Below are 22,962 nucleotides of genomic sequence, written 5' to 3' on the forward strand. Positions count from 1 at the left end.
TAACCAAGATATAAAAGCAAACTAAGGAGTTCCCACTGTGGCTTAGTGGCAATGAACCTGACTAACAGCCATGAAGACATGGGTTCGATCTAGAAGGCATTAGGATGAAGGACACACACTTGTGCCTGCTTAAGGCGTGCCAGCTCTGAGGCTACCACCACAGCCACAGGGTCCCCTCTACTGCATTCTGTCTCCCTGGGTGCCCTGCCTAAAGCATCCCTCCCCAGCCACGTGGCCCCCTCCCTGTGGCTACCCTCCACACAACCCCTCGACCCCACCCCAGGCCCTGCCAAACTTCACAGCACTGCATTGGCTCCGAGTCTGCTCCCCGACACCTGGAAAAGAGGGAATGCCGGGGACTTTTTCAACACTAGATGGCAAACAGATGGCGGCCACGTGTCTGTAAGAGGATGTGTGACCCACTCTTCCGGGTTCCTTTCTGCCTTGAGACAGGCAGCCGGAACTGTCCAGGTGTTTGCTCCCCAAATCATGCCTGCCCTTTCTTGTGTCTAAGTTACACGGTTCACAAACTCTGCAGGAATAAATCTGTCTTTCCTTGAACCGACTTCAGAATCCTAGGGTTTAGCCTCAGGACAGGGCCAGAAACAGAAGACATAATAAATAGTTCTAGATGCTGCTGCTCGAGGGAAAAAAAAAAATGCGTAAGCCCAGAGGCAAAGCCAAGTTCACACGAGGGATGGATACAGGGTTTGCCTCCACGGGGCTAACACTGCGTCATTCTAGGCATGGCAGCTGGCCACACGCTCCAGTAGGGAGACAGGACACTGAGATTCAGGAAGCCTGGGTGCAAGTTCTGCTCTGGCCCGAGGGAGCTGCGCAGCTTCCAGTCTGTCTCTTAACCTTTTTAAGCCTTTGCTTCCTGAGGAGGTTGGCGCCAGTGATCTCCCAAGTTCCCTTCTTAAGGCAAGCCTCCTATTTTGCTGATCCATCCACATTCTTTCTCCTAATGGGCAACCTTCATTTGCTAAATAACCATCCCAGGGTAGAGAGGCTCAGAGAGAGCCAGACTTTCATGTTAGATTCATGACACACAATGTTCCTTTAAAATATGTTAAAGCCTTCAGGTCGCTGGTCAACCTAATATGTTCAAGCTGGTAAACCTAGGAGTTCCCATCACGGCTCAGTGGAAACGAATCTGACTAGCGTCCATGAGGTTCAACCCCTGGCCTAGCTCAGTGGGTTAAGGATCCGGCATTGCCATGAGCTGTGGTGTAGGTCACAGACATAGGCGTGACCTATAGGCTAAAGCTCCGATTCTGCCCTTAGCCTGGGTACTTCCATATGCTGCGTGTGCGGCTATGAAAAAAAGATACCAAAAAAACTCCAAAAAAGTGGTCAACCTAATATGTTAAAGCTTTCAGGTTGCTGAAGAATTAATTCTTCCCTGAAGCCCCAATGTTCTGCCACCACACATCCTATTTTTCTTCTGTCTTTTTTTTTGGTCTTTTTGCCTTTTTCTAGGGCCGCCCCCGTGGCATATGGAAGTTCCCAGGCTAGGGGTTGAGTTGGAGCTGTTGCTGCCAGCCTATGCCAAAGCCACAGCAACGCCAGATCTGAGCCTCGTCTGTGACCTACACCACAGCTCACGGCAACACCAGGTCTTTAACCCACTGAGCGAGGCCGGGGATCGAACCCACAACCTCATGCTTCCTAGTCTGATTCGTTAAGCACTGAGTCATGACGGGAACTCCCTTTTTGTCTTTTTCTTTTCTTTTTTGGTCTTTTCTAGGGCCATATCTGCAGCATACAGAAGTTCCTGGGCTGGAGGTCCAATCGGAGCGTAGCTGCTGGTCTACACCACAGCCACAGCAATGCCAGATCCGAGCTGCATCTGAGACCTATGGCACAGCTCTGGCATCACCAGATCCTTAACCCACTAAGCAAGGCCAGGGATCGAATCCGCATCCTCATGGACACTAGTTGGGTTCTTAACCTGCTGAGCCACAATAGGAATGCCGCATTTCCTCTTTTTCAGTAGAAGAAAGTGAAGTTAGGGAGTTCCTGGCTGCTGCACCATCCAGGGGCTCTCGTATATGAGGTACTCCAGAGAGTGTGTCTTTAAATGGGGATTTTCTCAGCTTAAAACCTTTCACCTCCTTGCACACAGTGGCCCTTCCAGGCTGGCCTGACCAGCTCCACAGACTTGTCATCAAGTCTGGGCTTACTCATCCTCAGAAGGTGCTAGACCAGCCAGCACCTTCTCTCCCTCATTTTCTGGCAGGTCACGGAGCAGCACTTTTAGCATCTCTGGGGAGGCATTGGGGACCGACAGTATCTGGCCCTCAGAACAACACTGGGCACATCTGCTTCCAGGGGCACATGTGTCCTGCTCTCTTGGGAGGCAGAAGGGAAGGAGGCAACACAGAAACACCCCTCAGCTCCCACCATGGGGGAGGGGACGAGGGTAGTGCAGCCACAGGAGGGGCAGGAACAGACAAAATAGGAAACTCTCAAAGGGCAATTTAATTTTAGACTCAAGGCCAGGAAATTCTTTCTAAAACAATAAGAGTGATGGGCTTGGGCCTTGGCGAGAAGGCAGGTTTCTGAGAGAGAAAAGAATTTGAAGCAGAGAGAGAGCAGAGGTGGGAATGCGGGGTTCTGTGCTCCATGAAAGGCTGAGCTTGGCCTCCAAGGCCTGGTGGACCACAGCCAAGGCCACCATGAGATAACCCAGGCCCTGGGGCAGCAGACCAAGTTGGTTGCAGGGCGCTTGGGAGGGGGTGACCTCACTCCAGCTCCTCATGCCAGCCTGAGACCACAGCCCCTCCACTGCGTGGGTTCCTTGGTGGGACCTGCCCCAGTCCCAGGCCCCGGACTTGACCCTCTCCTGCTGAGAGACAGCGGCTGGGATCCCTGTTATCCATCACTTTGCAGGAAGCTTCGGGCTCCCGGTGATTCTGCGGGGTGCCAGCTTCAGGCATCCATCCCAAATGCATCCCAAGCATGGAGATGCAGGGCAACTAAAGGCATCGTGATAGGAGGCTGGGAGAACCTCCTATGAAGAGAAAAAAAAAAAAAAAAAAAAACTGGGCAGGAATTCTGATGTGCTTAGCCGCCTACAAAACAGACTTCTGGTTTTCTTCCTAAGTCAGGGGAAGCCAGTTCACCATGAGTAGAGCACATGGATGCATGAATTGTCATAAATTCTTATCTATCACATTTCTTAAAAATGATCAAGATGCATCTGATGGGAGTGTCCCACATGCCATCCTTTGCCAGCTTGTAAACTTGGGCAACTCACTAAGCCTCCTAGGACCTGAAATTTCCTGATAGCAGGAGATGGGCTCAAGGTTATGGTCTAGCTCTGAAATTCTCTAATGCGTGCTGACAACCCATTATCTTAGAAAATCCCCACTTTCTAAGTGGCTGGAAAAATAGTCTCTTTTTTCCATTACTTTTTCTGACTACTACTAGAAGTTACGGCTATAGATCACTTCTTTTTGTTTGCTTTTTAGGGCCACACCCGCAGCATATGGAGGTTCCTAGGCTGGGGGTCAAATTGGAGCTACAGCTACCAGCCTGCACCACACCCACAGCAACTCGGGATCTGAGCTACATCTGCCACCTACACCACAGCTCACGGCAACGCTGGATCCTTAACCCACTAAGCGAGGCCAGGGACCAAACCTGAATCTTCCTGGATCCTCGTCAGGTTTGTTAACTGCTGAGCCACAAACGGAACTCCCTATGGATCACTTCTTAAACACAATGTTCCAGCAACCTCTCCAGGGGTAAAGCCATCACCACCCCAAGGAAAAAGAAAAAAATTTACCTTCTAAATTTCTCTTTTGTATATTCTTATTTCTCTAATCCAGAATACCTTATCCATTGCTCTCCAGGATTTCTAGAGAGAGGGGAAAGGCAGGTATGCTCAGCTGCCTAGAAAGTGGCACACGCCCTTCCCAAATTCCCAAGAAGTGGAAGGGACAGCAAGACGCCCCCCTGAGCACATCCTAAGGCATGTGGGGTGGAGGTGAAGAGAGCAAACAGCACTGGGTCAGAAGGGGATTGCTTCCCAAGGAAGCCCAATTAAACTGCAATTACTCAAGATAAGAGAACCAGGTCTGTTTACACATGGGGTTGTAAACCACCAGCCCATTACATGAGAACTTCGATCTGGTGGCAGGGGAGCTGTTTCTCGGGCAGGGCAGAGATGAAGCAAGGAGGCGTCTCAGTAAGAATGTCTCCATCTCCGCCCAGGGGCCCCTCTTGTTCTAGCCACCCCCGTGCATGGACAGTTCATGGCATCACCTCCCCTCTTCCCTCCACATGGCCATCGAACACAATCGAAAAGTCCAGAGAAAAACAGAGGAGAGACAGTAAACATAGGGAGGTCCTACCTATGGCTGGTTTCACTCGGACCTTATGTGGCAGGTGATACTCTGCCTATTTTACAGATGACCACACTGAGGTTCAGTGCCCAAGGTCATGTGGCTGAGGAGTAACAGACCAGGCTTTAAAGCTGGTCTTTCTGACTCCAGAGCCTACCTGCTTGCCAGGGTACTTGGCCCAGGCTGTGTCCCCGAGCGTCTGGCCCAAGATGGGGGTCTCACGCTGGGCCATCTCTCCTGCCCAGCGCATCATTATGGTCCCAGAGGCCTGAGCTCTGGGAGATGGTGAGTGGCAGGTGCTTCCTCGGCTCACATGGCCCAGGGGCCGTCCATCCCCAAGGACCGCCTTCACATCATGCTTGCTCGCCAGGGAGGGAGCCAAGGATAGGGACAGGTTTGGTCTGAACTCGGGGTGGCCCATCCCCTCCGGGCCTGCCCTCCCTGCCCCGGCTCCAGGGCTGCAGCGGTGTGACAGGGCGGGTGACGCAGAAGTGGACCAGGGCTGTGAGGGACTTCCAGGGCTCCCAGCGGGCTTGCTGAGCCAGCACAACAGGAAGGAGCACTTCCTCCCGGTGGATGAAAGGGTCCCTGACACACACCCCAACTGAGTACCTCCACACGTCACCCCCTCCCACACAATGGCCAGACAACTTCCAGAAGGGTTGTTTCCCTACCTCCCCAGCTGTGACATCGCTTCTTTCATGAAGGTCTCCTGAGAGGCTGCCCTTACTGGGGGGGTGGGTGACTTGTGTCTGGCTTGTGACAAAGTGGCCCTGAGGCAGATGAGGTGAGTTCTGTGGAAAATGCCAGTACTGGGGGGTGAATTTTACAACAGTTGCTGTGGTTATTTCAAGTCTTCTCCTGGTACAGCAAACAATCAAATCACACCAGGGCTACCTCTAATGCACAAAGAATCTGAGGCTTAGCAGTCTTCAGAGCCTAGAAAATATTCATGACCTGATTTAGAAGATTGTTTCTCGGGCAACTACAGCAGCCTGCTTAGCAGAACCCCGAGCAACATGAATATAGTCTCATCCTTATTTTTCTTTTAAGAGTTCCCTTTCTCACGCAATAATTACAAGTAGTTCCACATAGTACCATCCCAACTTCGAACTTGATCTTGTGGCTATTCTAGGGCAGGGCCTCTTGACCTTGGCACCATGGACATTAAGACTTTTTTGTGGGATTTCCCGTCGTGGCGCTGTGGTTAACGAATCCAACTAGGAACCATGAGGTTGCGGGTTTGATCCCTGGCCTTGCTCAGTGGGTTGAGGATCTGGCATTGCCGTGAGCTGTGGTGCAGGTCAAAGACGTGGCTGGATCCTGCGTTGCTGTGGCTCTGGTGTAGGCCAGTGGCTACAGTTCCAATTGGACCCCTAGCCTGGGAACCTCCATATGCCACAGGAGCGGCCCAAGAAAATGGCAAAAAGACAAAAAAAAAAAAAAAATAAAAGACTTTTTTGCGGGGAACTGTACTGTGTCGGCAGGTGTGAACTTGGCCTCTACCCTCTGAATGCCAGTAGCATTCCCCCCCACTCCACATTTTGACAACAAAAATACATCACCAAATATCCCTGGGGGCAAAATCACCTCTGGATTAAAATCCCACTGCTCTTGTGGTTTTCCGTCCACCCTCAGAGTCCCCATACCGGGGTGGTTTCTTTTCCTGGTGGCCCAGGCTAAGTAATTCAGAGACCAGGCGCCTGGCAGGGGAACCTGGGATTATTGGCTGAAGCACCACTGCACAAGCTCTAGACAATGAGGCTCCACCAGAACTGAGAAGACGCAGGTGCCCAGGACTTGGAAGCTCTCGTCTGGGAAAGTCAATGAAGGTGTGCTCCCTCCTCCACAAAATCTTGGTTTGGGATGTAGAATGTGACATTTGCTAGTTTCTCTCAGGCAGTGTCCCAAGGGTATCATCTGAAGACCATTTACAAATTCTTTATGGCAGCCCAGCCAAAAGTTGGGGGTAACTGTAGGAGCTGGGTCACTGAACTTGAGCTTGGACTAATCAATGTTATGTATCTATTTCTTTTTCTCAAAGAGGACCTAGGCGAAGAGGTCAAAGGACTTTTCCACTTGCTCTATGGTTCCAAAAGCTTGCCTGACCAGTTCCAGGAATGGAGAAACTGAGGCCCAGAGAGAAGTTATGAGCAAAAGCGCTAGAACAATAACACAGCGGTTCTCTTACCTAGTCTTCTGCTTTTACCCAAGCAACTTGGAAACGTCAAGTGAAAAGGATCCCACGTGTCGATAATGTTTTTCAGATATGGCTGTTGTGGGTGGAGGTCAACAGTTTCTTTGCTTTGAAACCAGTGGAAACCATTCAAAATGCATGAAAAACATCCAGTGCATTCAGTTGGGTGTGGAGTCTTTGATTGAAAATATACACTTTGAGTGGTTCTTTAGTTCTTTTGTTTTTTAATCTCATATAATTTCCGGATGCCCTGTCTAGGATAACTTAATATTATACCTGCAACTTGTATGCTTGTAATAAAATTTATCTCGATGACTGAAATAAAATAAATATGAATTTGCATGGCATCACTAAACAACAAAGTATTCATCTTGTTTAAGTGGATGACAATACTGGCAAAGGGATTTAACCTAGGCTGGCTTTTAAATCCACTTTTCCAAGTCAATAACGCACTTTTCCCCAAAATCACAACATCCTTATTTATTTTAACACATTTTTACAATATCATCCTTAAGAAAAAAACAGTGTCATTTGTGCTGGCCTTGGGCGATAACCTCTCTGTAAGAAGCACAGGAGCCTTTCCCTGGCAACATCTCAGGCTCTCCAGCTCTTAAGGTCCAAACCTACTGGCAATTTCTATTCAGCAGAATGGAGTGACTTTTGTCTGCACACGTGTGTGCGCGCGCCTTTTAACATATTTCTGATGTAAACTCTACTCTACACATTTTCCTGATTCTAATTAGTTTAATATAGTGAATGGTGTTTACATGAAAACAGAAGCCACTTCATTTTTTTTTTTTAGGGCCACACCCACGGCATATGGAAGTTCCCAGGCTGGGGGTCAAATGGGGGCTACAGCTGCTGGCCTACACCACAGGCGCAGCAACTCGGGATCCAAGCCGCGTCTGCGACCTACACCACAGCTCAGGGCAACACTGGGACCTTAACCCACTGAGCGAGACCAGGGATCGAACCCAGGTCCTCACGATTAATAGTTGCATTTGTTTCTGCTGCACCACAACGGGAACTCCCAGAAGCCACTTTAAGAAGAAGAAATATGTGTGTGACAGAACAGCCATGGAAGAAAGTTGTGTTCATCATTCCTTGAACACAGAATAGCTTTTTTAAAGTAATTCTTTGTTCAATACTAAAGAAAATAATTTTCTGACGCATCAGCTCTTTTGATATATAATTACAGTGAGAGGTCATGGCAAGCTGAAGGATGCTTGTGCTAAAAATTCTGCGGAACCCCAGACGGGACGAAGCCTGGAGTCAGACAAAAGTGCATATATGTATTAACTGAATCACTTTGTTGTACAGCAGAATTATCTCAACATTATAAGTCAACTGCACTTCAATAAAACTTTAAAAAAAATTTTTTTAAAGAAAAGATCTCTGGTTGATTGGTGTCCATTTAGACCTATAAATGTACTTGGAAGGGTTAATAATAAATGTATTTGACAATTTCCAAAGGAAAAAAAAATCAACATTTATGATGGCTGTCTTTATACAAAAACACATTTAGAATAAATAGTTAATGATTCATTAAAAGTTCATTTGACATTGGAATTGACTAATGCCAGCATTAGGGGATCTCTGACACAGTAAATTTATAAGAAATTTCAATAAGTATTTCCACTGATCAGTGCATAGCTGGGGTGAGGGCCTTCTTCCCCATAGAGCAAGAAACTTTATCCAGTCCTATTTTAAAATTCCTTTTACCCCTCTTATTCTAGGATTTGGGAGTTTTTCCTCTAAACTCGTTGTCACAATTTATTTCCAGTTTCAAACTCTGTAACTAGAAAGCTTATGTATTTTAGCTTTTAAGTAGGATACAAATAAGTTACATTATGCTAAGAGCATCTGAGGCACATCAACCTGTGAAAAATCTTCACCCAATGAAGTGAGCTGGCTTGAACCTTTACTCTTGTATGAGCCATAACCTCTGCCACGCAAACACACTAAAGCAATCATTCTCCATAAATCCATCAGTCTCGGGTGTTTTACTTTATATGGTGATAAAAAGACAGTTAATCTCACATCAGTTCATCACTACTCGCCCCTCCACAAGACGCAAAGCTGATTCCAGCTGCGGAGCTGGGTGCCTGTCTGCCTCTATCTCAGAAATCAGACGGTAGGAACCAAGCAAGGGAGGGGAGGCGAGGGCAGGCGGAGCTTGTATTGGGTGGGGAGGGGCCAGGGAAGGGATCCACCCACTTACCACCATTGCGGGTCGCGCTGTGGCGTAGGGGGCGGGGCCGCTCGCAGCAGAATCCACGAAGTAGCTCATCACGCTGTCAGCACCTGTGAGAGGGAAAAGAGTTCACTGAGCTGTGGGCTAGAGACCACAGGAGGGCTCAGATCAGGTCTCTTTGGGGGTTCGCCCTTCTGTAATACAGAGAAGGGGATTAAAACTTGGAAAAACAGGAGTTCCTGTTGTGGCTCAGAGGGTTGGGAACCTGACTGGTATCCATGAGGATGCGGGTTCGGTCCCTGGCCTGGAGCAGTGAGGTAAGGACCCAGCCTTGCTGGGAGCTGTGGTGTAGGTGGTAGAGGGGGCTCGGATCTGGCATTGCTGTGGCTGCGGTGTAACTCCAATGTGACCCCTAGCCTGGGACCTTCCATATGCCTTGAGTAGAGCCATAAGAAGGAGGAAAAAAAAAAAACTTCGGAAAACAAAGGGGCTAAACCCCAGCACACAGAGAGTAAGGCTGACTCTAGACTAGACAGAGGCAGTCCCAGGACTGCAAGGTGGCGTGAACAGTGGTGTGTGCTGCATAAAGTAAGCAGCTGGAGCCCACGAAAGACGCTTTATGGGTGTTTCTGGGCAAGAACAGAGATTGTGTGTCTTTTTTAGTAACATTCCCATCCAACTATCACCCTCCACACCCAGACAGGCCTGGCACATAGTAGGCCCTCTGTACACAGTGTGGCATACCTCAACCAAATAAAGAAAGGACTGGAGAAAATAGGGACGGAAAACCTCTAGGGATCAGGCATGTCAGCCAGGACCCTGAGACAGATAAACAGAGAGACACCCTGCAAGGGGGAAAAGTTATTCATCTTAAAAAAAGGAGAAGGGCTGTTAAATAACTCTTGTTGAGAGCTATTATCTGCATTCAAAGTTTGAATGACCATCACGCTTGAGGAATGTTCTGGTGGAAGGGATTTTCCAGCTAGCAGTTGGTCATCAGGAAAATTGGTTATATAGCAAACATTTCTGTTGATCCAAACACTCTCTAAAATGCATTCGTTCACACACTTTCCTGAATCCAAAATTACACACTAAGAAAAAAAAATGTCTCTCGAATGATTTAGAAGATCAAGTTCCTAGAGACCAAATTCCTATTGTTAGGCAGTAACATTTTAGTTTCAACTTCACTATTTTCCAGTTTGTATTTGTCCTTTTCCTTTATACTGGCTAACAATTAAAACCACTGACCTCAATTCAAGAAACCTAACAAGGGAGTTCCCTGGTGGTCTAGGAGTTAAGACTGGGCATTTTCACTGCTGCGGTCCAGGTTCAATTCCTGGTCTAGGAACTAAGATCTCACATCAAGCTGCTCTAGTTCATGACCAATAAAAAAAAAAATGTATATAACCAATCCTATATGTCTTCTGCTCGATTTGCAACTTTGTTCACCATTTTGATACAGCTTGACAGCCAACAACTGTGTCTTCTATCATATGAAATGTATTTAAATCACATAAAGTTCTGTAATACAAAATTATACTAAGGGCTACCATCCCTGAGCAGCTAAAATTGTACAGTCCAGAGAAATGAGTTAAAAATCTTCTGAGGACCTATTTTATCCCAGAACTGTGTTTATTGTTTTTAACTAAAATGTCATCTTTTTATGATGTCTTTTCTCCCCAAAGTAGGATGCAACCAAAATAATATTCATTTTAAAAAGTTAACATAGGCAAGGGTAATTAGGCTACTTTAATCAAGATTTTTGTCTTCTGGTTTTTCAGGGAATGGATCTCCATTGCCAAAAATCCCCCCTCCCTCACCCCCCGGAAAGAACTCTCTGGTGGTAGAATTGTAGAAAAAGATCAAAGAACTCTAGTCCAAAGACCTGTCCCCGTCTGAAGCTGGGGTCACCTCTCAGTGTTTGTTTATAAAAACAGTCATCAGCTATCAGGTACCAGACGCTGGGCACTGGGCATGGAGGAAGAAGAAGGTGCCTAGAGCAGGTCAGTGGTACAGATGGTCTTGATGAGCTCAAGGCTCCCTTCCTACCAAAGCATTCCTGGTTTTTGTCTTTTTTTTTTAAGGGCTGCTCCTGTGGTATATGGAGGTTCCCAGGCTAGGGGTCAAATCAGAGCTGTTGCCGCTGGCCCACAGATCTGAGCTGTGTCTGCAACCTATACCACAGCTCACAGCAATGCCGGATCCTTAACCCCCTGAGCCAGGCCAGGGATCAAACCCGCAACCTCATGGTTCCCAGTCGGGTTCACTTCCACTGCGCCATGACGGGGGAACTCCTGCTTTTTGTCTTAAAATCTAATTTTAAAGTCCCAGTGAGTCATCATCGACTCAGACGCCCCCACCTCAGAGTTTTGGATCTACTCATCAATAAGACTGAAATGTTGACGACATAGGTTGTGTCATACTGAGAACGGCTTAACCCAGATCTGATTCCTTAGGGGAAAATGGTTCATCATCCCTCCAGGGCCCTGCAGGGCAACTCAAGCCTTTGGGAAAAGTCTAGGTGTGGGGAGGGCTGCTTTGTGCAAGCTGTCCAGCCCTGCGATTTCCGCCAAAAACCCCCAGATCTCCGCGTCATCCCAGTCCTCCGTCACTTATTCAACAAGCACATCGAAAGCTTCCTTTGCCAGGAACTTGTTTGTCGTTCAGTAAATAATCCCCCTGCGTCTGCTGTGTGCCAGGTACTCTTCTGGCTGGTTGGAGACAGTCAGGTAAACCGAGACCCCCACCTGTGGACCTTACATGCTATGGGACTCAGGACAAAGCAGAGAAAGACAGGCTCCATCCTCAAGCATGGAGCAGACAGGCTCACATGTAACTAGAAAACAATGAGATGGTAAGTTTAGCAACAATAGGGGAAAAGTAAGGCGTTCCCGTCATGGCTCAGCAGTTACCGAAACTGACTAGCATCCATGAGGACTTGGGTTTGATCCCTGGCCCCACTCAATGGGTTAAGGATCCGGCATTGCCATGAGCTTCGGTGTAGGTCGCATATGCCGCTGGCATCCCGCGTTGCTGTGGCTGTGGCTGTGGCGAAGGCAGGCAGCTACGGCTTCTATTGGACCCCTAGCCTGGGAACCTCCATATGCTGCAGGTGCAGCCCTAAAAAGACCAAAAGAAAACAACAAAAAACAATAGGGGAAAAATAAGCAGTCAGTTCTGCGGGGAGTTGGGGGGACAGGGATAAGAAACAACAGAAGGTTGACCAAACAGCCCTATGGACCAGCCCTGGACTCCCACCGGCAATGGAAGACCTTGACCCTCCTATGTTCCTTCCTATTTGACGTATGTATTTGGACAAGAAAGTGCTTTTGGATTCAGCAGCCTTGAGTCCAAGGCACCAGAGCAACATTCCTACCCGTGGCAACATCCCCAGAGCTGGGGCAGAGGCTTCGAGGAAATACGTTTTCTCCTTCAGCTTGACAGAGCGATGAGGAAGCCTGCAGCCCTGCATATGGTGCATCCCATGCTGGGCTGTATTCACGAAGCTTCGTGTCCTGTGAAGGACACTTCCCTTGGGGAAAAGCCCTTTGCCTGTGGAGGAAGCTGCAAAGAGGGAGTTGCCAGGGCTCTGAAGGGCTCTCATCTCAGGAAATAACTCTGGGACAGAAATGGATGACTGCTTCATTATTTTTTGGAGAAAGAAAAAAAGAACCTGCCCTGTTTCCACTTGTAAATTGTGACACAGAACAGCTGCCGTAGACGTAAGCCCTTTCAGAAAAAGGAGTGTTGGGGGGGGATTTTTTTTTTTTTTTTTTGACTTGTTGGCCGAGGAGAATTCCCTCCCACACGACAGCTATTTGGCCATCAGCTGGACCAACTTTTTGCCTTGGCGTTATAAACGTTTACTGACTAAATGTGAAACAACTGTGTGAGTTAAGATGAACTCTCCAGCTTAGAAGCATCCATGGGCTTGTCTGAAGGCAGAAATGATTTGAACACTTTGGTGACAGAGAGTCCTGAGTTCATTTCCTTAAATGGGACCAGCCATGTCCAAGCAGCAGAGTAAATGTGTCTGAAGTGACTGTGAGCTCAGGAGGCGGCTGCGCTGCCAGCTGTGGTCCACCAGGGCCTCCGGGACCTGTGTTCCCAGTGCTCCAGCCCCATCCTTCCCCATCCCACTGCCCTCCCCACACCCCTCAAGGGGATGGAACTCTGTAGTTTTCTTAGGCACCAGGAGCTATTTCTCAGGTCTGGACTCTCCTGGGATCGCCTCTGATAGAAATGCCCAGCTACGACTTCCCGTTGTAGCTCAGCAGGTTAAGAACCCCACTAGTAACCATGAGGATGTGGGTTCAACCCCTGGTCTCACTCAGTGGGTTAAGGATCCAGCATTGCCGTGAGCTGTGGTGTAGGTCGCAGATGTGGCTTGGATCCCAGGTTGATGTGACTGTGGTGTAGGCCGGCAACTGCAGCTCTGATTCCACCCCTAGCCTGGGAACCTCCATGTGTGATCGTAAAACATGTGATCATTTGTGAAGACTCCCGCCCTTCACAAGCCGGGTACCCAGGCCAGAATCTTCAGGCTAACACTTCCCTCCACCCAGGTCTCTCCAGGGGCAGGTTGGGTGACACACAGAATGAAAGGAGGTGTGGGGAGGGGGGGACTGGGTTGGGGGGGTGCTTCAGGCCAAGGCAGCAGACAAGCAGGGAATTCCAAAGAGATCAGGCTTAGCAGAAGCTGAATCTAGTTCCCATCGACTCTGCCTCTGCTTGGCTGCATTTCTAGGTGATAATAACTGATATCCCTTAAGGATTTTTCTGTGGGGTTAATACATCCACACTTCACAGCAAGCCTGTGCCTTTAGGTAAATTATAACCCCATAAACCACACTAATTTTTTTTCTTTTGAAAATAATATTTGGCAAGAATACATATATTTATTGAAAAGATTTCAAGAAATACACCCAAAAGTTTAAAATGAAAGTCAAAACTACCTGGAATTCTACCTTCTAAAGAAAACTGTGCTTTGTTCCACATTCTGCAGGGTGTTTTTTTAAATGTGTCCGTACCAATCCAACAGAGATATAACATAATGCTCACGATGGTAATTCTAGCTTCATGACATTATTCTCCGCATGAGGTTTTGCAATCTGCTTTGTTCACTGACATTCGACATAATGCTGTGGACACTTTCTAAGTCAATAAATACACTTCCACATCCCAAAGTATACAGCTGTCAAGCATGTGTCATACTTTCTTAAGGAGTCTCTTATTACTGGAAAGTTAATTTGTCCCCAGTTCCTTGTCATTACGAAAGTTCTTAAATTATTTTCTATTCCCATTAAATGCCTAAACGTGGTATTTGGGGGACAATGGATGGGTAGTGTACATTCTATATTTGAATTCATATTGACAAATTGCCTTCCATAACAGAGAAGGGAAATTTTAGTGTCATCAACAAAGCCATTGCGATTTAGATTCAACCTGGCCCTCTAGTCTCTGTGTGAGCCTCACAGGTCAGGAATTATGGCTGTAACATACCCTGAGTATGAAGACTACACATGGGGAATACAAAAGTGCAATAAAGCGGTCAGAGAAAATGCAGTTTTCCTCTGCAAAATTGAAATAGATTTGCAATTAACATTTCTCCCAATATCAGCAATTTAGGATTCATATAAATGTATATTCAAAAGATACCCTTTGGGGGAGTTCCCATCATGGCTCAGTTGAAACGAATCTGACTAGTATCCATAAGGACAAGGGTTTGATCCTTGGCCTCATTTAGTAGGTTAAGGATCCATCGTCGCCATGACTGTGCTGTAGGTCACATACACAGCTCAGATCTGGCATTGCTGTGGCTGCGGCGTAAGCCAGCAGCTGCAGCTCTGATTGGACCCCTAGCCTGGGAACCTCCATATGCTGCAGGTGCAAAAGATAAAAAAAAAAAAAAAAAAAGGAGAGAAAGAAGGAAAGACAGAAAGAAAGGAAGGAAGGAAGGAAGGAAGGAAAAGATACTCTTTGGGCCTGGAATGCAGGAGGAAAAGAATTTGGCTTCCAACAGGACCACCCATGTAAATGACAATTTCCCCTGGGAGTTCCCTGGTGGCTCAGCAGGTTAAGGTCCAGCATTGTCACTGCTGTAACTCGGGTCACTGCTTTGGTGCTGGTTAGATCCCTGGCCGGGGAACTTCCACATGTCACAGCCAAAAATAAAAAATAGATAAAAAAAAAAACTAATAAAGAACACTTTCCCCAAATGACAGCACCGTTGCCAAACTAAAGGCAACACTATCACCCATGTCACAGAGGCAACATCTTTCCCGGACAATGGAAAGAGTTTGAATTTCTTCTTTCTGAAAGCTGCATAAATCTGTTTTGGAAGACTCAGACCATGTCACCGCTTTCAGGGAGCTTTCCCTAAGCCTTCTCGGCAGCTGGATGGCCATCTTTGACCGTCCTCTGTGGGACTCACTCTCACAGTGCACTCACCAAAGCTCACAGTACTTCCTGCATCTGTGTCTGTTGCTGCTTCTGCATCATGAGTTCCTAGAGGACAGGGACTGGGTCTTTTGAGCTGGCACATCTCAGACATGCATGACACTTGTTGGCTCAATGAAGAGTTAGCATGTGCAAGTTACATCTCAGTGCCCGAGTATACCCAAGACAGTGAAGGTATCTCTGGGACATAAAGGAGAGTCACCATCTATGATGACATCTGTGCATATGCCCACCCTGAGGTTAGATTCCTTTAACATTAACTGCAAGCGGGATCACATTTTTCCCTAAACTAATGGACATGCCCGATTGATGAGCCTATTGTTTTCCATTATTTTCTTTCTAGTTCTCATGAGCAGTCCATTGGTATTTTTCAAGTCCCTTTAGAAGACACTCCCGCCCCAGATCTGGAAGTGTAACAAAAGCTACCAAGTCCAATTCTCCAAGCACTCAGACCTAAGTATATTTAGATTGTTGACCAATCCCCTCTACTCCCTCCCCAAGCAAACTTTGTGGTTAGAAAAGAAATCAGCAAGAAGAATTGAACTTGGTTTCTCTGTCCTAACTCTCTAAGAACCTCATTTTCTTGACTGAGTACTCCAATATTATGGCAGGAAACTGCCCTTCCTGTTTCAAGAAGCCAGCAGTGACCTGCGGAGGCCAGGATCTGATTCATGTGCTATTGGCTTTTGCTTCTTAAGCCAAATTCACCAGCTCTTTCTCGAAGCCCATGAAGCATCAACTCACAGATTAGTGAACACGTCAGTCTTGTTTCCCCCCAACTTCACTGCTCACTAGTCCCCCAACTCTATCTTGACTAGAGGCCTGAAAATGACTCATATCCATCTCTGATGGCTCTAAACAAACCCACCTCCTAATCAAGTATAACACTTTCAGGTTCTGTATGAATTGACAGAACTCAACTGATCTTTCTTGGAATACTAAAATGGGACTCTTGTTATTATTATTATACAGCAAAAGCTGCTCATGACTATGTCCTGAAAAGGAGAGAGAATATAAGATGGTTTTAGTCTGTTGAACCATATCAATCAGGGGATAAGGAGGGGCTCATAGACTGTTTTATGTTTCCGCCTCAGGGAAACAAATCCCTCACTATTACTTTGCTGGAATGACACCTGCAACATTGGGCAGAATGGCACAGCCTCTCATAAACATCAAGGAAATACAATAAAACCTGCCCGCTCCTCTATGTCCAGCAATTTTACGAGCGCACTGCCAATCCTGGTCTCTGAAACGTTTCAGAAACTAATGCTCTACTCTTTCGAGTGTGGGAACACCCTCTGGAAGAATAAAGGGAACCCTCAATACGCTGTTTTACAGTACAAGTGGCCACAGCTTTATCTTCCTATGCTAGTCCTTAAATCCTCTACTGAACCATGAAATGCAGCAAATAACCACTGCTGTCTGTCAGATGTATTCAGTGCCATGCCCAGAGCAGGCACTCCATAAATAACAGAACAGGAGTTCCTGTCATGGAGCAGCAGAAATGAATCCCACTAGGAACCATGAGGTTGCAGGTTCGATCCCTGACCTTGCTCAGTGGGTTAGCGATCTGGCGTTGCTGTGGCTCTGGCATAGGCCGGCAGCTACAGCTCCGATGAGATCCCTAGCCTGGGGACTTCATATGCCGCAGATGCAGCCCTAAAAAGAAAAAAGACCCAAATAAATAAATAAATAAATAACAGAATAAAAAAATGGGATTATATTTTTCCTAAGAAACTAGGTACAAAAAAAAAAAAAAAAGAGTAAGCCAGAGCAACGGATGTCAAGCATCTTTGCTTCACGAGGAAGGCTATCACAGAGGTCCTGGTATATGAGACTCTGGGCCAAGTCGAACCCAGGGAAGAGCAGCAAGCTAAAATGTCAACTCTAACCCCGGGGTGGCTGCCAAAGAAATCCCGAAGGAGCCTAGACGTTTAAATAATTGCTGTTCAACTCACAGCGTGTGGAGTTAGGTCAAATATAATCTAGAATTTTAGGTACGGTCCTGGCTCTTAAGAAGCTCTCAACAAAACTGAAAGACACCGTCAAGATACAGATATGGAGAGAACAAGGTCCCAGAACAGGAGAGCTTTAATAATGCCCTTTTAAAATCGGACTAAAGCACACCAGCTGCCTTAAATTTGTCAGATCCAGAGAGCGACTTTTTGGACTGATTGTGATTTTTCACGGTGGGGTTTCATTTGTTCTATTGCCCAAATTGTAAGGTTCAAATTTCTCATTGTAATGCTAAACAGCTTCCTGGCATAAAGAGGGATTTTGTAAAGTCAATGAATTTTGGAGTTGGAAAAATCTCCTCAAATCTGCCCCCCCCCCTTTTTATTTGAATGAAGGAGCCCAGAGGGGTTAAGTGTTGAGTGGAGCGCTAAAGGAGTGCTAGGCTGTGGGTTGACCAGGAGCTCCTTACTGAGTGTGTGGGTCATGGGCGCATTTCTTAACCTCACGAAGTCTTAGTTTCCTCAACTATAAAATGGAGATAAAAATACCAACCCTTTCAGGATTATTGAGGAGGGTTATATAAAATAAAAGTGGAGTTTCTCTTGTGGTTCAGTGGTTAACAAACCCAGTTAGCATCCATGAGGACTCGGGTTTGATCCCTGGCCCCCACTCAGTGGGTGAAGGATCCGGCGTTGCCATGAGCTGTGGTGTAGGTCACAGACACGGCTCGAATCCTGCATTGCTGTGGCTGTGGTGTAGGCTGGTGGCTACAGCTCCAATTGGACCCCTAGCCTGGGAACCTCATATGCTGCAGGTATGGCCCTAAAAAGACAAAAAAGAAAAAAAAGTGCTTTGAAGGATCCTTTACACATGATAAAATAGTCATAAATAATAGTTATTGTTATTATTATTATTGCTCTTTTATCACTGTGCCTGGTGTTAGTAAGCATTTACTAAATAATAGCAAGAGCGGTTTTTAGTAATTGTTATTTTTACTGCCCAAGGCAGCAGAGGTTATTTAATTCAGATATTAGAGCCAGAAGCCAGATGACCTATATACTCTTCATCCCTTTCTCTAAAGGGCTTGCTTGTGTGTGTGTGTGTGTGCGCGCGCGTGTGTGCACGCGTGCGCGTGCAAGCACTTTTTAGGGTCGCACCAGCAGCATATGGAGGTTCCCAGGTCCAATCAGAGCTGCATCTGCGACCTACACCACAGCTCCCAGCAATGCCAGATCAAACCACTGAGTGAGGCCAGGGATCAAACCCTCAACCTCATGGTTCCTAGTCAGATTTGTTTCCACTGAGCCACTCGGGGAACTCCAGGACTTGCATTTAAATAATCAAAAAAGGATTCTCTCCCAAAACCATAGGTTGAGTAGCCTCAGTCAAGAATTTCACAGGAGAAAAGAGCCACAACTGGTGTTGAGTGGTAGTTTGTCTGTGCCATTGTTATGCATAAAGCTCAGAATTAAGCATTTTTCTTACAGTGGGAAACAAATTCCATGAAAGACTGAGTAACACAAATGGGGAACCAGTGCAGCTTCCTGAGTTAAACCAGTAGCTTTTTGATAGGAATGTGACTCTTTCCCGGAAGAACACTTTAGGTATAAACATAAGGAAGTAGTAAGCCACTCTGGAAAATGTTCCAAGAGCTCCTGATCGTTTAAAAATATTTTTTCTTTGTTCTTGCTTTTTCTCCAGAACAGTGCTTGCCGAAAGGATTTGCATAGGAATCACTTAGGAATCACCTTACAAGGCAGAGCCTGAGTCAGCAGGGCTGAAGGACAGCCTGGCGTTCAGCATTTCCAACAGGACCCACGTGCTGCCGATGCTGCTGGTCCGGGGACCTCGTTTTGAGTAGCAGGGCAGTGTCTGGATTCGCTTGGGTGAACTACCAAGCGGTTATAACGAGAAGGTGTTTGGAAGGCAGAACCCACCACGGAACAGGCAGGACGACATCTGGGCCACACGCTGAGCAGAGGTTTGATTTTTATCTTAGCTGCACTACCAACCCGGCCAGGGAGAATGTCCAGCTTAGACCTGTCCTTGCCTCTCAAGTCATGGGCCAGGTGATGGCCGAGTCCCACAAGGCTTTCCTGCCTTTCCTAAGAAGCCAGGGCTTAAGTTACTACATCGCTCAAGTCAAGAAATTGGCATCACCGCTCTTTCCCCACCGAAAGGAATCCTTCTGGATTAAAGATCAACTGGAGGCACAGAAAGATGATTAAGGAGTCATTTGCATTATATTTTTGCACAATTCCAAACAACGTAAACCTTTTGGAAACTCTTTGTACTATGTTTTGCGACTTTTTACGCACCTCAAATTATTTCAAAATAAAAAACTGAAACATTTCAAAAATGCGCAAAAGACTCAAATCCTGAGGGTTTCTATGCTTCCACAGCTCTTGAAAATTTGTAAATTGTATTTCCCCCATTGAGAGGATTTCCTCGACATCTTCCCTCAAAGTTGGCTGCTTGACTTCGTAGTAAGTACTGTCCAAACTGTGCCTTCTAGGAAGGCATGGGATCAGTAGGAACATCCAAGGTACCCTCTTCTTTGAAAACAAAATTGATCACAAACATCCTTCTCTGTTCTAGGTAACATTTTTTTTTCCATCTGAACTCCCAAAGCATTCATAGGCTGTAGCATATCACTTAACAATTATATTGCTGTTTATTTTTAATTCCTTTTCAGGTAAAATCTTGCCTCCTAAAATAAAGTACATTGTTTTTTGGTTTTTGTTTTTTTGTCTTTTTAGGGCCACACCCGCAGCACATGGAGGTTCCCAGGTTAGGGGTCTAATCAGAGCTGTTGCCACCGGCCTATGCCACAACCACAGCAATACCAGATCCGAGCTGTGTCTGTGACCTACACCACAGCTCACAGCAATGCTGGGTCCCCAACCCACTGAGCGAGGCCAGGGATTGAACCCAAAACCTCATGGTTACTAGTTGGGTTCGTTAACCACTGAGCCACAACGGGAACTCCTACATTGATTTTCTTGAAATGGAACTTAACGTATTGCTTTTTCTGCCATGATAGCACTCAACACAAGGCTGGGCCCAGGGGAGAAATTCATCAATATTTGTACCAAGAAGGACTGAAGGAAAGCGTCATTGATCCAGTCAACTAGACCTTGTAGCCTTTCTTCAGACTCAGTCTCTTCCTAACAGTGAATCATTCATTGATGGATTCCCCTTTGAAAAACAGGTCTAAGTCAGAGTATTCCCTCAGATAAGTAAACCATCAGCCTAGGCAGAAAAACTCAGCCTCCAAGCTGCTAAGATTCCTACGAGACAGGACTCCAGCCACACCTCTGGACACACATTCTTTTTGGTTCTAATCACATCCCTCCACCAACCAAGTAGGTCAAGGCCTCAGAGTCCTCATCTGCTAAATGGGGAGAACAAGAGACCCCCACCCCTTGCCACCCGGAAGGCATTGTAGATTAAATGAGCAATGCACCAAGCAAGTGGCCCAGGAATATACTAAATGCTCAGTAAACTTCGGGGACTATAATCCTTCCTTGGGTGAAGTGGAGAAGACCAGGTATTATATCCAGAGAACCATCTGGATTAAAAGGTTGAGTTCCCTAAAGCTACATTTTCAGTAGAGCAGGGACAAAGGGGTGGAAGAAAAAAAAGGAGAGTTCCCATCGTGGCTCAGCAGAAACAAATCTGCCTAGCATCCATGAGGATGTAGGTTCGATCCCTGGCCTCACTCAGTGGGTTAAGGATCTGGTGTTGCTGTAAGCTGTGGTGTAGGTCACAGACACGGCTCGGATCCCGAGTTGCTGTGGCTGTGGCGCAGGCCAGCGGCTACAGCTCCAATTCATCCCCTAGCCTGGGAACTTCCATATGCCACAAGTGCGGCCCTAAAAAGAAAAAAAGAAAAAGAAAAAAAAAATCTGTTCATATTTAAGCTGGCCCAGGATTGAAGGAATTCACAAGATTCGCCTCCAAGGTCACTAGATCACTGCTCATCACATTTGTTTTGCTCTAATACTGTATACATTTTAACTTCCATAAAGGAGAGACACAGAAAGACACACACACACACACACACACACACACACACACACACACACACACAGGAGGGGAGGAGGGAGGGGAGGAGGGAGGAAGGAAGGAAAGATGCCCAGTTTCCTTCTGCTGTTTGATGTACTAATGGAAGTTCTGAGAGGGTAATTAGAGAAGGAGAATTGCTGTTGAGCACAGATCTGTTCACCAATCAATACAACCAAGAGGAACAGAATTCGAATTATCAGTAGGGAATCAGGCAGCAAGTCGGAGGCAAGAGAGGGGGGAAATGGCAGAACCAAGGATTTGTTTGGCAGCATCTGTTTGCCCCTGGCTCGCAGTCCCTGAGCACCTGCACCTTCCTGTGTTACGATGTTACTTCGACCTTTTGGCACTGTTTTTATTCTCCAAAACTGCACTGTTTAATTCTCCTCTCTCATCTTCCTGAGATAGGTACGGCACATATCATTCTTCACATTTCAGAGACGAAGAAAACAAGGCACAGTCCCATCAAGTCATTTGTTCTCAGTAACAAGGTCAATCTCAAATAGAACTGGAGTCCACATCCACAATCCTGACTCTGAACCTAGGGCTGGTCCCTGATCCGACCCCCCTCACGTCTGAACCCCGTGACAATCGGAGCCCACCCAGTGGCCCAGATCCATGCTTGCAATCCCTTCTCCAAGGTCCCAGGTGACCAGGTGTGGAAGGGTTGCCCCCTGCCACCCACCTTCCCCCAGGATCTACTCATGGATGTCCTGGCACCTCTGCCAGCCAGCACCTGGGTGTGAGGAGCCGGGAAGCAAAGATGTAATCAGGCTCTCGGCGGCTTCCCACATCCTCAGCAGCGGAACCAGGACGGAAGAGGCTGCGTGGCTGCCTTCACTGTTTGTTTTTTCACTCCTGAGTTGGCAAGGATGGGAGTTGTTGATTTACAATTAGAAGCAGCATGCTTCTTCAAATATTAATATTAATAACTACAAACGCGGAACACATGAAAAGGTCTTTTCATCTTCAAAGCACTTTGCAGGCATTAACTCATTAGCTCTACCGGCCCCTCTGCTCAGAAACAACAGGTAGGAAGAATCTCCACAGCTCTGAGGACCACCCAGTGCCCTCCCTGCGCGTCCCAAGCCGGCCAGAAGCAAAGGAGTTTCTTTTTAGATAAAAAGAAGGCGGTGCCCTCCAGAACCACAACTGTTGAAAGAGTCAGAGTGCCAGGCACTTTACAAATCAAATGGAACTGCCAGAGTTACGATTTTAGAAGCTGGATTTCCTGTTGTTTAACAAATCTCTCTCTTTTCAGTTGCGCAGTAGTGGTATGACATAGGAAGAAAAGGGGCCTTGAGATTTAAAAAAAAAACAAAACACCCTTCATCCAAAAGGTAATAAGGAAAACCTACAATCCCAGGCCCTGATCTCTGCAATCCAGCATCTTTTGAACGGTTCGCCTACATCAAATGCAATTTTGAAAGGGGGAGGGGGGTAACAGACGTTTTAGTGGTAGATAAGAAGTCACAAACAAAGTGAGATTGGCAGATATAAAAATCACCAAATGGAGGGGAGGGGCCGTCCACACCCTGGGCTCATCCACAGCGCTGCCCAGGGATTCCAGCTCTGCTGGAGGTACGAAGTGTCCCCCTTGACTTTCAGACTCCCCCGACTCAAGTCCACTCCCAAGGGCGGGAGGACCTGGGAGAGCTCTGAGTCTGGAGGCAGGGGCAGACATCAAAAAGCCTAGTTTAACTTGCAAGAGGCAAACCTGTAGCAATTTCCTCACAGTA

The 22,962-nt window shown here is 46.8% G+C and overlaps 1 protein-coding gene across 6 annotated transcripts in view; it reads right to left on the minus strand.

The window, feature by feature from the left end:
- Positions 1-22,962, minus strand: part of ETS1 (ETS proto-oncogene 1, transcription factor) — a 134,873-nt gene that overhangs the window by 111,341 nt on the left and 570 nt on the right. For all 6 annotated transcript variants that reach the window (XM_021101988.2, XM_021101985.2, XM_084974122.1 and 3 more), the window contains 1 exon segment: positions 8,771-8,853. In XM_021101988.2, the coding sequence (XP_020957647.2) occupies positions 8,771-8,839 (69 nt within the window). In that variant the 5' untranslated portion in view covers positions 8,840-8,853.

Source organism: Sus scrofa, chromosome 9 (assembly GCF_054392235.1).
Source record: "Sus scrofa isolate SSC_HxYL_T2T_F1_AM1 chromosome 9, Sscrofa_HxYL_maternal_Yorkshire_Landrace_v2.0, whole genome shotgun sequence".
NCBI lineage: Eukaryota > Metazoa > Chordata > Mammalia > Artiodactyla > Suidae > Sus > Sus scrofa.